Source organism: Lepus europaeus, chromosome 3, assembly GCF_033115175.1.
Source record: "Lepus europaeus isolate LE1 chromosome 3, mLepTim1.pri, whole genome shotgun sequence".
Lineage (NCBI taxonomy): Eukaryota > Metazoa > Chordata > Mammalia > Lagomorpha > Leporidae > Lepus > Lepus europaeus.
Window position 1 is genome coordinate 105,912,213 of NC_084829.1, and position 14,738 is coordinate 105,926,950.

The window sequence follows — 14,738 nt, forward strand, 5'->3', positions numbered from 1 at the left end:
GGCCATTGCTCTTCAGGCTGCCTGCACTTATGTCTGAGTGCGTATTATCTTTCTGCCTTTCAATAAATCCTGCTCTTCTATTCACCTCTACCTACATCTCCCAGTTTATTCTTACACATGAGAAGACAAGAACCTGGACTAAGTCTAGCTGGGGGTTTTTCCCAGTCCAACCAGGGTTCTCCATCCCCACAATATAATTTGGGAATCTCCATTCCCATTAGAAAAGGATATAAACACGTAATTTAGGGCCAATGTTGTGGCAAAGTGGATTAGCTGCCAACCTGCAACACCAGTATCCCATATGAGCACCAGTTGAAATTCAGCTCCTCCACTTCCCATCCAGCTCCCTAATGCACCTGGGAAAGCAGAAGATGGCCAGAGTACTTACTTGGGCCCTGGATACCCACGTGGGAGACCTGGGTAGAGTTCTAGGCTCCTGGTTTTGGTTGGCCCAGCCACAAGCCTTTATGGCTATTTGAGGAGTGAACCAGTACATGAAAGATCTGTTTCTCTTTCTGTCCCTCTGTCCCTCCCTCTCTCTCTCTCTGAAACTCTCTCACATAAATAAATAATCTTAAAAAAAAAAAAGCATAACATATCTAGTAAGCAAACATATGGAGAAATTATAATAGTAATAAAAGAAATGCAAAAAAAAAAAAAAAACAAAGCACCAAAAAAGATGAAAATGAATGACAATTCAAAATCTGCACTCCACTCTCTCACTCGCTCTGCCCCAGTACTTATATTCCACAAAGAGCCCAAGCTATCTTAGAATTTTCCTTCTAATCTGATCCTCCCTCTACAAGCTGAGGTCTCAACAGAACAAGCCTCTGAAATGGATTCCCCTACATTTAGTTTCTCCCTACCCAGCCTGCACACAGAACTCCACAAAAGAAAAGCTGACCATGATATTATCCTACTTAGAAACCTGTATTGTTTACTAAATGACTTTTATGATGAAGTATAAACTTCTTTAAACAGCTGGCTTAGTCCTAAGGGTCAATCCCATTCACATCTTTACCATGTACTGCCTATCTTCGCGCTTTTGCACAAGCTTTCACCTACTTCTGGAAGGGTCTTCTCCCACTTATCTTTAAAATCTACCTTAAATCACCTCATGTACATGAACACTTTCCCAAATAAACAGAATCACTGACTCCCATAGCACTTTCCACTTGCCATTTTAAATTGTTATACTGTGTTATATTTGTTTATTTACAGGAGCCAGAACACAGTGGTGGCTAACAAGAGAAGTTTTGGTGTAAGACAAATCTAAGTCCAACAACCAGTCTTCCCCAACAGCGATACTGCTTTAGGTAAATCGATTACCTCCTCTAGAGCTCGACTTTCTCAAAACTAGAATTGAGGTAATACAGGAAGCCAGCTCAAGTGCTGTTTTGAGTATAAGGATCCCTCCCCACCTCAAGGTTAGTGAGCATCCAATAAATGGCAGTTGAGCCTGGAGGGGGAGGAAGAGCATTCCTCCACAAAAGACTAGGTCTAGTCATCCCAGAAGAAGGTGGAGTAGGGAATACAGGAATCTGTCCTATGAAACTGCTATAGAACTCAGGAATCTATTGTTTTAAATATCCATTTATTTATTTGAAAGAGACAGCACGCATGCACTTCCATCCACTGGTTCATTCCCCAAATGACCACCACAACAAGGCCAAAGCCAGGAGCCAGGAACTTGCCCCAGGACTCCCAGGTGGGTGGAGGGCCCCAAACACTTGGGCCATCTTCTGCTGCTTTCCAGGTGCATTAGCAGGGAGTTGGATCCCAGAACTCAAAACCAACACTCAGAATAGATGCCAGTACCACAGACAGTAGCTTAACCCACTGCATCACAATGCCGGCATCCAACCCTGAAGTCTACTGAAGGCTTTTAACTTTCAAAGGAAAGGCTTGACATAAGTTGTGATTTATTTCTGTTGGTTTCTGCTCTTAGCACAGTACCTCTCGCCATTCCCAGCTCTCTGGCAGAAAGCTGGGCAAATATTCCTGGAGCAGCTTACAATAGCAAGTGTGGGGAAAAAGGACCTTATTCTCTAAATATTAAGGATCTGTGCTTTTGGGGCCAGCGCCGTGGCTCACTTGGTTAATCCTCCACCTGCGGCGCCAGCATCCCATATGGGAAACCGGGTACTAGTCCCGGTTGCTCCTCTTCCAGGCCAGCTCTCTGTTGTGGCACGGGAGGGCAGTGGAGAATGGCCCAGGTGCTTGGGCCCCTGCACCCGCACGAGAGACCAAGAAGAAGCACCTGGCTCCTGGCTCTGGATCAGCGCAGCAGCATTTGGGGAGTGAACCAACAGGAGGAAGACCTTCCTCTCTGTCTCTCTCTCATTATCTATAACTCTACCTGTCAAATAAAAAAATAAAAATAATTTTTAAAAAGGATCTGTGCTCTGATCACAAAAAGATACAGAGGCACGTGGTCATTTTGACTGTCCCTCCTCCTCCAGCCGACGTGACTTCCAAGGAATTTAAAAGGTGGCACCTTTACCTCTGCCCCTTTACTATTCTCTTTTTCCCTTTCGGGAGCTACACATTAAAGAGTAGGGCATTCAAAACCAACCACATATATTGGGGGGAATAAGAAAATGAATGCATATACAAAGGGAAAGGCTCACATTCAGAAAAGAACTGAGACCTTTTAAAAAAAGATTTATTTATGTATTTGAAAGGCAGAATGACAGAGGTGTTTTTGCCTTTTTTTTAATTTATTTATTTGACAAGCAGAGTTACAGAGAGAGAGGAAGAGATAGGGAGATCTTCCACCTGCTGGTTCACTCCCTAAATGACCACAACAGGAGTCAGGAGCTTCTTTTGGGTCTCTCACATGGGTGGCAGGAGCCCAAGCATTTGGGCCATCCTTTGTTGATTTCCTTGACACATTAGCAAGGAGCTGGATCAGAAGTGGAGCAGGCAGGACTCGAACTGGTGCCCATATGGGATGCCAACATAGCAGGTGGCAGATTAACCCACCACAGGGAGAGCGAGAGAGGGAGGGACGAAAGGAGGGAGGAAGAGAGCGAGAGCAAGAGCGAGAGATCTTCCACTGGAACTCCATCTGGGTCTCCCATGTGCAGGGGCCCAGGTATTTGGGCCATCTTACACCACTTTCTCAGGTACATTAACAGGAAGCTGGATTGAAGTGCAGCAGCCAGGACTGGAACTGGCAATCATATGGGATGCTGACATCACAAGTGGCAGTTTAACATGCTGCGCCACAATGCCAGGCCCAAGACTTGAGACCTTAAGTTTACATCTCAGGCTGATCCTTTGCACAGACAAGGCCTACAATTAAATACAATAACAAAAAAAGCAAAGTCTGGAGAAGATTCGCAGACTTATCACTTTTTTTTTTTTTTTTTTTTTTTTTTGACAAGCAGAGTGGACAGTGAGAGAGAGAGACAGAGAGAAAGGTCTTCCTTTGCTGTTGGTTCACCCTCCAATGGCCGCTACAGCTGGCGCACCGCGCTGATCGGAAGCCGGGAGCCAGGTGCTTCTCCCGGTTTCCCATGTGGGTGCAGGGCCCAAGGACTTGGGCCATCCTCCACAGCACTCCCAGGCCACAGCAGAGAGCTGGCCTGGAAGAGGAGCAACCGGGACAGAATCCAGCACCCCAACTGGGACTAGAACCTGGGGTGCCGGCGCCGCAGGCAGAGGATTAGCCTATTGAGCCGAGACACCGGCCCACAGTTATCACATTATTAGATTCAAATGTCCAGTTTTCAATAACCATAAAATCATAAGGCATACAAAGAAATAGTTAACTATGGTGGCCAGTGCTGTGGTGTAGTGGGTGAAGCTGCCTAAGGTGCCAGCATCCTATGTGGGTGCTGGTTCAAGTCCTGGCTGCTCCACTTCAGATCTACCTCCCTGCTAGTGTGCCTGGGAAAGCAGCAGAGGATGGCCCGAGTGCTTGGGCCTCTGTACCCATGTGAGAAACTTGGAGGAAGCTCCAGGCTCCTGGCTCTGGAACAGCCTAAATCCAACCACTGTGGCCATTTGGGCAGTGGAACAGCAGATGGAGGATCTCTTTCTCTCTCTGTGACTCTGCCTTTCAAATAAATAAATCTGCTTTTAAAAATTAACTATGGTGATTGCCGGCGCCGTGGCTCAACAGGCTAATCCTCCGCCTTGCGGCACCGGCACACCGGGTTCTAGTCCAGGTCGGGGCGCCGGATTCTGTCCGGGCTGCCCCTCTTCCAGGCCAGCTCTCTGCTGCGGCCAGGGAGTGCAGTGGAGGATGGCCCAAGTGCTTGGGCCCTGCACCCGTGGGAGACCAGGAGAAGCACCTGGCTCCTGCCTTCGGATCAGCGCGGTGCGCCGGCCACAGCGGCCATTGGAGGGTGAACCAACGGCAAAGGAAGACCTTTCTCTCTGTCTCTCTCTCTCACTGTCCACTCTGCCTGTCCAAAAAAAAAAAAAAAATTAACTATGGTCCATTCAAGGAAAAAACACATCAACAGAAATAAATCTGGGGCCAGCATTGTTTTGTAGTGAGGTTAAGCTGCCACTTGTATCACATATTGGTACCGGTTTGTGTCCCAGTTCCAATCCAGCTCACTGCTAATGGCTTGAGGAAAGCAGTAAAGGACGGCCCAAGCATTTGGGCCCCTGCCACCCATGTGGGAAACACAGATGAAGCTCCTGGCTTTGGCTTGGCCCAGCACTGGACAATGCAGCAATCTGGGGAGAGAACCAGCAGAGGGAAGATAGCTCTTTCACTTTAGCGCTCTCTCTCTCTTTCAAAATAAATAAATCTTAAAAATTACAAACTCAAATCAGCAGATCTACCAAAGACTTTAAGAAAAGATGTGCAGGCCGGCGCCGCGGCTCACTAGGCTAATCCTCCACCTTGCGGCGCTGGCACACCGGGTTCTAGTCCCGGTCGGGGCACCGATCCTGTCCCGGTTGCCCCTCGTCCAGGCCAGCTCTCTGCTGTGGCCCGGGAGTGCAGTGGAGGATGGCCCAAGTCCTTGGGCCCTGCACCCCATGGGAGACCAGGAGAAGCACCTGGCTCCTGCCACAGGATCAGCGTGGTGCGCTGGCCGCAGCGCGCCTACCGCGGCGGCCATTGGAGGGTGAACCAACCGCAAAAGGAAGACCTTTCTCTCTGTCTCTCTCTCTCTCACTGTCCACTCTGCCTGTCAAAAAAAAAAAAAAAAAAAAAAAAAAAAGGAAAAAGAAAAGATGTGCAAAGAATAAAGGAAGTCATGAAACATGTCAAGAAAATTATATATGAGCAAAATGGAAATTTCAATAGTCAAAAAATCTAAAAAGAAACCAAAAAAAAAAAAATTCTGGAGCTGAAAAGCACAATAACTAAAATGAAAACTTCACAAGAGGGATACAAAGGCATTTGAGTAGGCAGAAGAAAAAGGTGAGTGAGGGGACAGGGTTGTGGCGCAACTGTTTAAGCCACTGCCTGCAATGCTGGACCCCACATTGGAGCACTGGTTCAAGTGCCGGCTGCTCCGCTTCCAATCCAATTCCCGGCTAAGGTACCTCTAAGGCAGAAGATGGCCCAAGTACTAGGACCCCTGCCACCCACATGGGAGATCCAGAGGAAGCTCTTGGCTCCTGGCTTCTGCAAGGTACAGTCTTGACTCTTATGGCCATTCAGAGAGTGAACCAGTGGATAGAAGATTATCTGTCTGTCTGTCTCTCTACATTTCAAATACATAAGTAAATCTTGAAAAAAATTAATAGAAGCAAGTTGTTATAGAAAGTAAAATTCACCAAAACATAGAAATTAAATAATACTTTCTTAATAGACCAAAGAAACTACAAGAGAAATCAGAAAATTTTCAGAGAAGAATGAAAACCAGAACACAACATACCAAAATTTATGGGACATGACAAAGTCAGTGCTAAGGGAGAAATTCATAGCTATAAAAACACTTTCATTAAAATCATCCCCACAGGAAACTTGTTGAAGTGAAATGGACACTATGAGAAACAGTGACTTGATCAGCTCTTGTCCTGACTGTTGATGTACAATGTAATACTTTATCCATTTTAGTTTTTTTTTTTTTTTGTCCTAGTACTATTGGTTGAACTCTGTAATTAACACACAATTATTCTTAGGTGTTTAAATTTTTAACTGAAAAGTGATCCCTGTTAAATATAAGAATGGGAATAAGAGAGGGAGGAGATGTACAGTTTGGGACATGCTCAATTGGACTTGCCCCAAATGGTGGAGTTAGAAACGTGCCAGGGGATTCCAACACAAGCCCATCAAGGTGGCATGTACCAATGCCATCTCACTAGTCCAAGTGATCAACTTCAGTTCACAATTGATCACACTGATAGGTCTAAGAGTCAAAAGGATCACACAAACAAGCCTAGTGTCTGCTAATACTGATAGAATCAAAAAGGGAGAGAACGATCCAACATGGGAAGCGGGAGACACAGCAGACTCATAGAATGGCAGATGTCCTAAACAGCACTCTGGCCTCAGAATCAGCCCTTAAGGCATTTGGATCTGGCTCAAGAGCCCATGAGAGTATTTTAGGCATGGAAAGCCAAGACACTCTGTCAAAAAAAAAAAAAAAAAAAAAAAAAAAAACCTAAATGAAAGATCTCTGTGAGTGAGATCCCAGTGGAAAGAACGGGGCCATCAAAGAAGGAGGTACCTTTCTCTGAAGGGAGGAGAGAACTTCCACTTTGACTATAACCCTGTCGGAATAAGATTGAAGTTGGCAAATCCAAACGGCTTCCACAGTCTTGGCAACTCATAACTAGAGCCTAGGGAGATTACTGACGCCATAAACAAGAGCGTCAAATTGTTGAGTCAACAACAGGAGTCACTGTGTACTTACGTCCCATATGGGATCTGTCCTTAATATGTTGTCCAATGTGAAGTAATGCTATAACTAGTACTGAAACAGTATTTTTACACTTTGTGCTTCAGTGTGGGTGCAAACTGATGAAATCTTTACTTAATATATACTAAATCGATCTTCTGTATATATATATATATATATAAAGATAATTGAAAATTAATCTTGATGTGAATGGAATGGGAGAGGGAATGGGAGATGGGAGGGGTGCAAGTGGGAGGGAAGTTATGGGGGGGGGGAGCCAATGTAATCCATAAACTGTACTTTGGAAATTTATATTTACTAAATTTAAAAAAATTTTTAATTAAAAAAAAAAAATCATCCCCACAGCTCGCACTGCGGTGCAGCAGGTTAAAGCTCCAGCCTGCTCCACTTCCAATCCAGCTTCATGTTAATGCACTTGGGAAAGCAGCAGAGGATGGCCCAGGTTCTTGGCCACTCATGTGGGAGACCAGAAGTAAGCTCCTGGCTTCAGATAGGCTCAGCTCTGGTCATTGCAGCCATCTGGGAAGTGAGCCAGCAGATGGAAGACCTCTCTCTCTCTCTCTCTCTCCTTCCCTCTCTCTCTTTCTCTGTCTACCTCTTTCTGTAACTCTTTCAAATAAATAAAATAGATCTTTAAAAAAAAAATCTGGCCGGCGCCGTGGCTCAACAGGCTAATCCTCCACCTTGCGGTGCCGGCACACCAGGTTCTAGTCCCGGCTGGGGAGCTGGATTCTATCCCGGTTGCCCCTCTTCCAGGCCAGCTCTCTGCTGTGGCCAGGGAGTGCAGTGAGGATGGCCCAAGTCCTTGGGCCCTGCACCTGCATGGGAGACCAGGAGAAGCACCTGGCTCCTGCCTTCGATCAGTGCGATGTGCCGGCCGCAGCGGCCATTGGAGGGTGAACCAATGGCAAAAAGGAAGACCTTTCTCTCTCTCTCTCTCTCTCTCACTATCCACTCTGCCTGTCAAAAAAAAAAAAAAAAAAAAAACTTTTATTCCCCACAGGAATAAAAAAGGGATGTACACACCAAAATGTTAACTGTCTTGTATTGATTTGGGCGAAAGCATTATAAGCAGTTTTTATTCTGTGCTTTTCTGCATTAATATGCAATTTAAGAAAAAAATTACACTCACTTAAAAATCTGATCCATTATCAGAGTGCCTGCAATCAAGTCCAGACTCCAATTCTGATCCAACTTCAGGCTAATGTGTACCCTGGGAGGCAGCCCATGGTGGCTCAAGTACTTGAGTCCCTGGTACTCATGTGGAAGACCTGAACTGGCTGCTTTCTTGAGCCTGGCCCCAGTCCTGCTGTTGGTGGTTGCAGAGTAAACCAAAGAATCAAAGATCAGTGTGTCTTTCTGTCTGTCTCTCTCTTTTGCTCTCACTTTCGCATTCTGCCTTTCAAATAAACAAACTTTCAAAAAAATAAATAAATAAAGTGGTGCTGTGGCACAGCAGGTTAACACCCTGGCCTGAGGCGCCAGCATCCTATGTGGGCGCCAGTTTGAGATCCAGTTGCTCCACTTCCGATGGGGCTCTCTGCTGTGGCCTGGGAGAGCAGTGGAGGATGGCCCAAGTTCTTGGGCCCCTGCACCCTCATGGGAGACCCAGAGGAAGCTCCTGGCTCCTGGCTTCGGATAGGTGCAGCTCCAGCCATTGCGGCCAGGTGGGGAGTGAACCAGTGGATGGAGGACCTCTCTCTCTGCCTCTCCTCTCTCTGTGTAACTCTGACTTTCAAATAAAAATAAATCTTTAAAAAAAAACTAATGTAAAATAGTTGTCACTCTTAACATACATATATAAAAAAAGTGACCCATCACCTAAAAGCAGCATCTAGCATAAAGTTAATACTCTATAAATAATTGTAAATGAAGGAACGCCTACAGTGCAGTAAGTTCTGCCAGCATGTCTTTATGCATTTCTTCCTTTGCTTCTTATAATCACTTCTTGAGTTGGTATTATTACCTTTAGAAAATGAGGCTGAAAGTTCAGAGATAACTAAATGAGGACTAAAATGAGACTCAAAAACCAAAATTTCTACCTTTTCAAATTAAGGGTTTTCTTATTACTATATTATTAAGCACCAAAAGTGGGCTCCCGCTCACACTCCCAAGCCACAGAGCCAATTCACTTATGAACTGTTTGAGAGGAAGCAAGTAATGAATAAATGTATTTTCAAAGTTTCATTATCCTTTCAACGAAAAAAACAAATGCACTTTAGTACCAAACCAAACTATTTGAGAAAGTCCATGCAACCAGAAGTAGAAGATAACAGCATTGCTATATGTCAGACATTGTTCTAAACATTCTACATCTCATTTAATCCTTTTTTCAATCCTCACTTTAATATGAAACAGATTACTGTCTGACAGAAGAGTACACTGAAATGTACAAAAATCAAGTAACTTTCCTAAAATGAGAGTAAGTAAGTGACAGAGCAATGTTTCAAAACCAACCAATGTTGAAAAAGTAAAAAAGGGAGTAAGGTCAAGTTTTGAAAAAGTAAGATGGAGCCCCGAGGGCAAGGGCAAGGAGTCAAAAAATAAACAAAACCCAGGAAAATGTCATGATTTATTTTACCTCAATTCAAAAAACCTATAACCTTTAACCTATAGAATGAAAAGCATTTTTTGATTATCTGAAATTCTATGAATAATTACAAGCAATCAGTTATTTTCTCTTGCCAAATATACCAATGCGAATCTGGTATAAACAATGAGAACAATGTTTAAAATGTAATAGACAAAATTATGTACTTATAACAATAATGGTCAGATTGAAATTACATATAAACATTAAGAACACTTGTAAAAAGTACTATGCAAGACAATAGTTAACACTGTCAAGACAGAACAAAGCGGGCAGCCATATAAAAGGACAATATTAAAAGTAACACCAAAGTTAGGTAGTGGCTAAGGTAACTACGTGAAATTATTTCAGAATTTAAGGATATCCAAAATACCTAAGGCTCCAATCACAGCACAATGTTAAATACTTTGGAAGCCATTAATAGGTGACTTTGATACATTAGTTGTGAACCTGTATTATTAAAGTTGTTTTTTCAAAAATATTTGGTTTCCAACTATTATAACTTTACAGTGCTATTCTATAATAAGCACTTTCTAGCTCTGTAAAACAAAAAAGCTAAGACTTTAGTTTTTTTTAATTTTTTTCCTAAGCAAAAAGAACATACCAAAACAAACTTACTACCCTCCAAATGACAACTATAGCAAAAGACTATCCTAAGGAAATTCTCTTCTAAACATCAATTCTGAAACACAACTACAACTTAGGATCATATAGGGACCATTTAAAATATGAATTTGCAGCACCCACTCCAGATCAATTAAATCAGAATAACTGCAGATGGGCAGAAGTGTTTTTAAAAGCTCCCCAAGTGACACTAACAAAGAGACACAGCTGAGAATCATCATTCTTGGGAAATTGAAACCCTTCATATTATTATTTCTTCATATAAAAATTTTGTTTGTAACTGTCTAAAAAGTATTTTGTGATTTCATTCAGCCAATTTGCAAACACCCAAGAGTGTAAGGCCCTTCATGACTAAAAGGGATATTATCACAGTACCAACAGCCCAGCAAATCAAACAAAAATCAAAGCAAAAGGATTCCATTCATAACGCTTTAGACAACAGCATCAGTTCAATTCACAGGTCAAATATGCAATCACTAACCAAGCTAAATCTGCTTTCCAAATGCTAGTTCTTACAATCTTTGAAATGGCAGTATGCCTCCTGGTTCACTTAAGAACCCAACAATTCTAAGAGTCATCCTGAAACAACCACCAACTGTGACAATCAAAATCCCTAATGTCATTTAAAAAAAAAAAAACTTAAAGATTGCTTAAACCAAAATTTAAGGTTGTGTGACTGTCAACAAAGAAAATCTTTTCATACTTTCATGCAGAAAATATCCCTGAAAACTCAAGACTGTCAGAAGAACTCTGAAATTCAAACTCATGCCTTTATTTTTTTTATTTAGCTATGTAAGAGCTTCACAGGAATACTAGATAATCTTTAAAAGCAAATATTAAAATATGTTACAGTGTTACTCAGACACCCTACTACAGGTCCACAGCCTCTATTCAGAAACTTGAGGGCAGACTTCTGGATTTCAGAAAGATTAACAGTGTTTATACCCTGGCATGGCCTGGAAGGTCTCAAAAACCACCAATAAGGCCGGCGTGGCTCACTAGGCTAATCCTCCGCCTACGCAGCCAGCACCCTGGGTTCTAGTCCCGGTTAGGGCGCCGGATTCTGTCCCGGTTGCTCCTCTTCCAGTCCAGCTCTCTGCTGTGGCCTGGGAAGGCAGTGGAAGATGGCCCAAGAGCTTGGGCCCTGCACCCGCATGGGAGACCAGGAGAAGCACCTGGCTCCTGGCTTCGGATCAGTGCAGTGCGCCGGCCACAGAGGCCATTTGGGGGGTGAACCAACGGAAAAGGAAGACCTTTCTCTCTGTCTCTCTCTCTCCCTAACTCTGTCAAAAAAAAAATTTAAAAAGCACCAATAACCAAATAAATTAATATTCTAAAAGCAAAACATGACTTTTTTAAGTAAGATGAATAAAGATCAAGCAGGGGCCAGCATTGTAGAGCAGTGGGTTAAGTCACCACCTGCAGTGCTGGCATCCCATATGGTTGCCTGAGTCCCGGCAGTTCCACTTCCTATCCAGCTCCCCGTTAATGTGCCTGGGAAAATAGTGGAAGATGGCACGAATACTTGGGCCCATGCACCCAAGGCAGAGACCCCCAATGAACCTCCTGGCTCCCGGCTCCCGGCTTCCACCTGGCGCAACCCTGACCATAGCAGCTAGCCATTTGGGGACTGAACCAGTGGATGGGATGGCAGATCTCTAACTCTGCCTTTCAAATAAAATAAATTTCCTCCGCAAAAAAAAAGATTAAGTAACCCCCATCAGTAAAGTCAACAAATTATTTTGTTGCAAACATCTGAAAAAACTCTTTTACAAAGCTTTGTATGAACCTGTAATTCAAGATTTCTGCTGGATATTCAAGATACTGTAACTAGGCTTGGGAGTGGGGAGTATTCACTATGATGAAAACATCCTTTTAATCCCATTGTAATTTTAAAGAAACAAGTTATTATGGTAAATCCATGATAAAAGTCCAAGTGATGCCCAACAATTTTCATCATGATCAAGAGTACATAAGTGTCCACATTAATTTTAATAATGAAATTTGGGGCAAGACCAAACAAGCACATCAACACGTGCATATGTTTACTAAGGCAAATGGATATACAGAAGGGGCAAATCAACACCCATAGTTCACCCAGTTTTCTACCCAGCGGTATGCAGACACAGAGCTTTGCAGCTAAGCAGACCAATGTTCTAACCAGACCCCACCACAGAGAAAGGTTACTTAGGCCCCCCAACCTCCAATTTCCTCATCTGTAAAACTGGGTTAATCATCGTAGCTATACCACACTACATTTTTTAAAGGATTAAATAAAGTTACATTTGAAGCTCATGACTTACAAGCCGTCAATTCCCTCCACCTAAACTGCCACCATTTGTCTAAAGACCACCTATGCATTAAAGAGGTTCAAGAACGACTTGCCTGTGTCATCAGGCAAATTTTATACGGTAAAAGTCACTATGGAAAAGGCTTTCAAATTTCAGAAATTCAGTTAGTGGTGACTAATTTCTGAAATCAGAGCAGCTTCTCCAACCACACTGTAACAAAACCTACCTACCCTGCTGATACTCTTTTGTCTTCTACACAGCCAACTGCATGTACAAATGGGTGACAAGTAAAAATACCATACCCACAAGTGGGCCCTTCTACCTTGAAATACCAGATTGGCCAAGGTTTTACAGATAAACCCGTACAGTACTTAGCATTAATCACTTAGACACATCCATTGTCCAAAGAACCCACACAATCCAAATGCACCTAGAAAAAAAAACAAGACAACAGTCCAAAATCCACATTTGGTAAACTACCCACTGAATGAGAACACTCAACACTGGTAACTAGGGCAGAGTGTTGCACTGACTACCTATTTAAACTGTCAAACGTTCCAAAACATGGAGTCCTTAGTTGCTCTTTATCCTAAACTCACAGTGTTTTGGTTCTATTATGCGTAACTTTAGAATTTTACAAGGCTTTAAGTCAGTCTTAATGTATAACAAGCTCTGAGTTGATCCAATGTTTTCCTATTAGCAATTTCCCCAAAGTACAATAAGTAACCTAGACAACCTAGACTTCCACCACACCCAACTTAAGATATTTAAGTTAGCATACCTCTTGTAACAGGAAAGCTCTCTCTAAATGTTAATGTTAAAATCCAAGCAGTCACTGTTAACGCTACCATAAATAACCCATGCAGACTCCTGCTGTTCCATCGACTTTAAGAACATCATCTGTCAACATGTCCTCGCAGAGGACAACAAATGGAATCGAAACATTACTCCAACAGAAAAATGACTTTTAAAGAACCTCTATTATCCTGTGTTCTAATACGATAGTGTTCGTCGCAAAAAGATTCAGAACTAAAAGCAAACGGATCCAGCACTGCACAACTACCTATGACTTACAGGAGTCTTAATCCCACACACTTGCACTTTCCCCGTCATAAACAGGAAACTCCAAAGAAAAGGAGAGACACAAACGCCTGGTTGGTTTGGTTTTTTTTTTTTTTTTTTTTTGGGGGGGGGGGGTGGCTAGGAGGAATAATAAAGGCATCGCTTCCAACTCCCACAGTCTGAGTGAATAAATGAAAAAGCCACGGGAGGAAGTGACGGGGGTGGGCGGCTGGTGAGCTCAGTTGAGAGTCCTAAACATGCCACCCAGCTCGCAAGGTGCCTCGAAACATCTGTACCGTCAGCTGCGGCAGGCGAACGGGGGAGGGTGCGGGCTCAGAGTTGTGTGCCTGCACGCCTGGCTTCCTCCTTCGCCAACTCCTCGCACCTCCCCATCCCATCCCATCCCATCCCGCTCCCTTCATGAAAAAAAAAAAGCAGGCGAACCCATAAAAGCAGAGGCAAGAACACAAAGAGGCAGGAAGCGGCTGCAACGAGCGTCCAGAACAATGGGGAGAGGGTGCGAGGCGAACTCTCGAGGAGGACAATGAAGCGGGGTGGGAAGGCACCGAGGCCAGCGCCGCCGAGCCCGGGTCCTGCCGGCGGCGGACGCCGGGACGCCGAGGCCGGACCGCGCGGCCCGTGCCACCCCGGACGCCGAGGGCTGGGCTGGGCCGGGCCGGGCCCGGCCGGGGCAGGCAGGCGGGAGCGGCGGGGCCCAGAGGGAGCGGCGGGGCCTGCGCGGGACCGCAGGCAGGTGCCGGCAGCACTCACCGGCGTTCTGGTCTCGGGGCCAGAGGTAGTAGGTGGCTGGGATCACGATGAGCCCCACGAAGGAGGTGAGGAAGTAGAAGAAGGTGTTCCCGCTGTCATCGTACTGGAACTGCTGCCCCGCCATGGCACCCCCTCCTCCTCGCTCTTCTCACCACCGCCGCCGCCGCCGCCACGACCCCGCTCGGCGCTCCGGCTCCCGGCGCTCCGGCCCCGTGTGGCGCAGCTCGGACGCCGCCGCCGCCGCCGCCGCCGCCACCGCCTCTCCTCCCCGCCCCCACGCTACTCTCACGGACACGCCGTCGCCGCTGCTGCCGTCGCCAGCTCTCGCGAGAGGAGCTAGTTCCCGCCCCGCTCTGTTTTTCCCTCCTCCGGGCCTGTCACCCAAACGCTCACTAAGGGAGACGTGGCGCGCGCAGCGGTGGAACTCTTCGAGGGCCTCCCTTAGCCCCGCCCCCAAGCCCTTGTAGGCCCGCCCCTGAGGCCCCGCCCCTAGCCCAGAGGCCCGCCCCTCTTTCCACCGCTTCCTTTCCCCGCGCCCCGGGCCGGAGCCCGGATTCCTGCCCG

The 14,738-nt window shown here is 45.1% G+C and overlaps 1 protein-coding gene across 1 annotated transcript in view; it reads right to left on the reverse strand.

Moving 5' to 3' along the window:
* The window catches only part of SEC63 (SEC63 homolog, protein translocation regulator), an 86,847-nt gene extending 72,468 nt beyond the window's left edge, over nt 1-14,379 (reverse strand). The window contains exon 1 of the mRNA XM_062186577.1: nt 14,175-14,379. Coding sequence (XP_062042561.1) covers nt 14,175-14,298 — 124 coding nt within the window. The 5' untranslated portion in view covers nt 14,299-14,379. The remainder of the gene's footprint in view (nt 1-14,174) is intronic.
* Between the last annotated feature and the right edge of the window lie 359 nt (nt 14,380-14,738).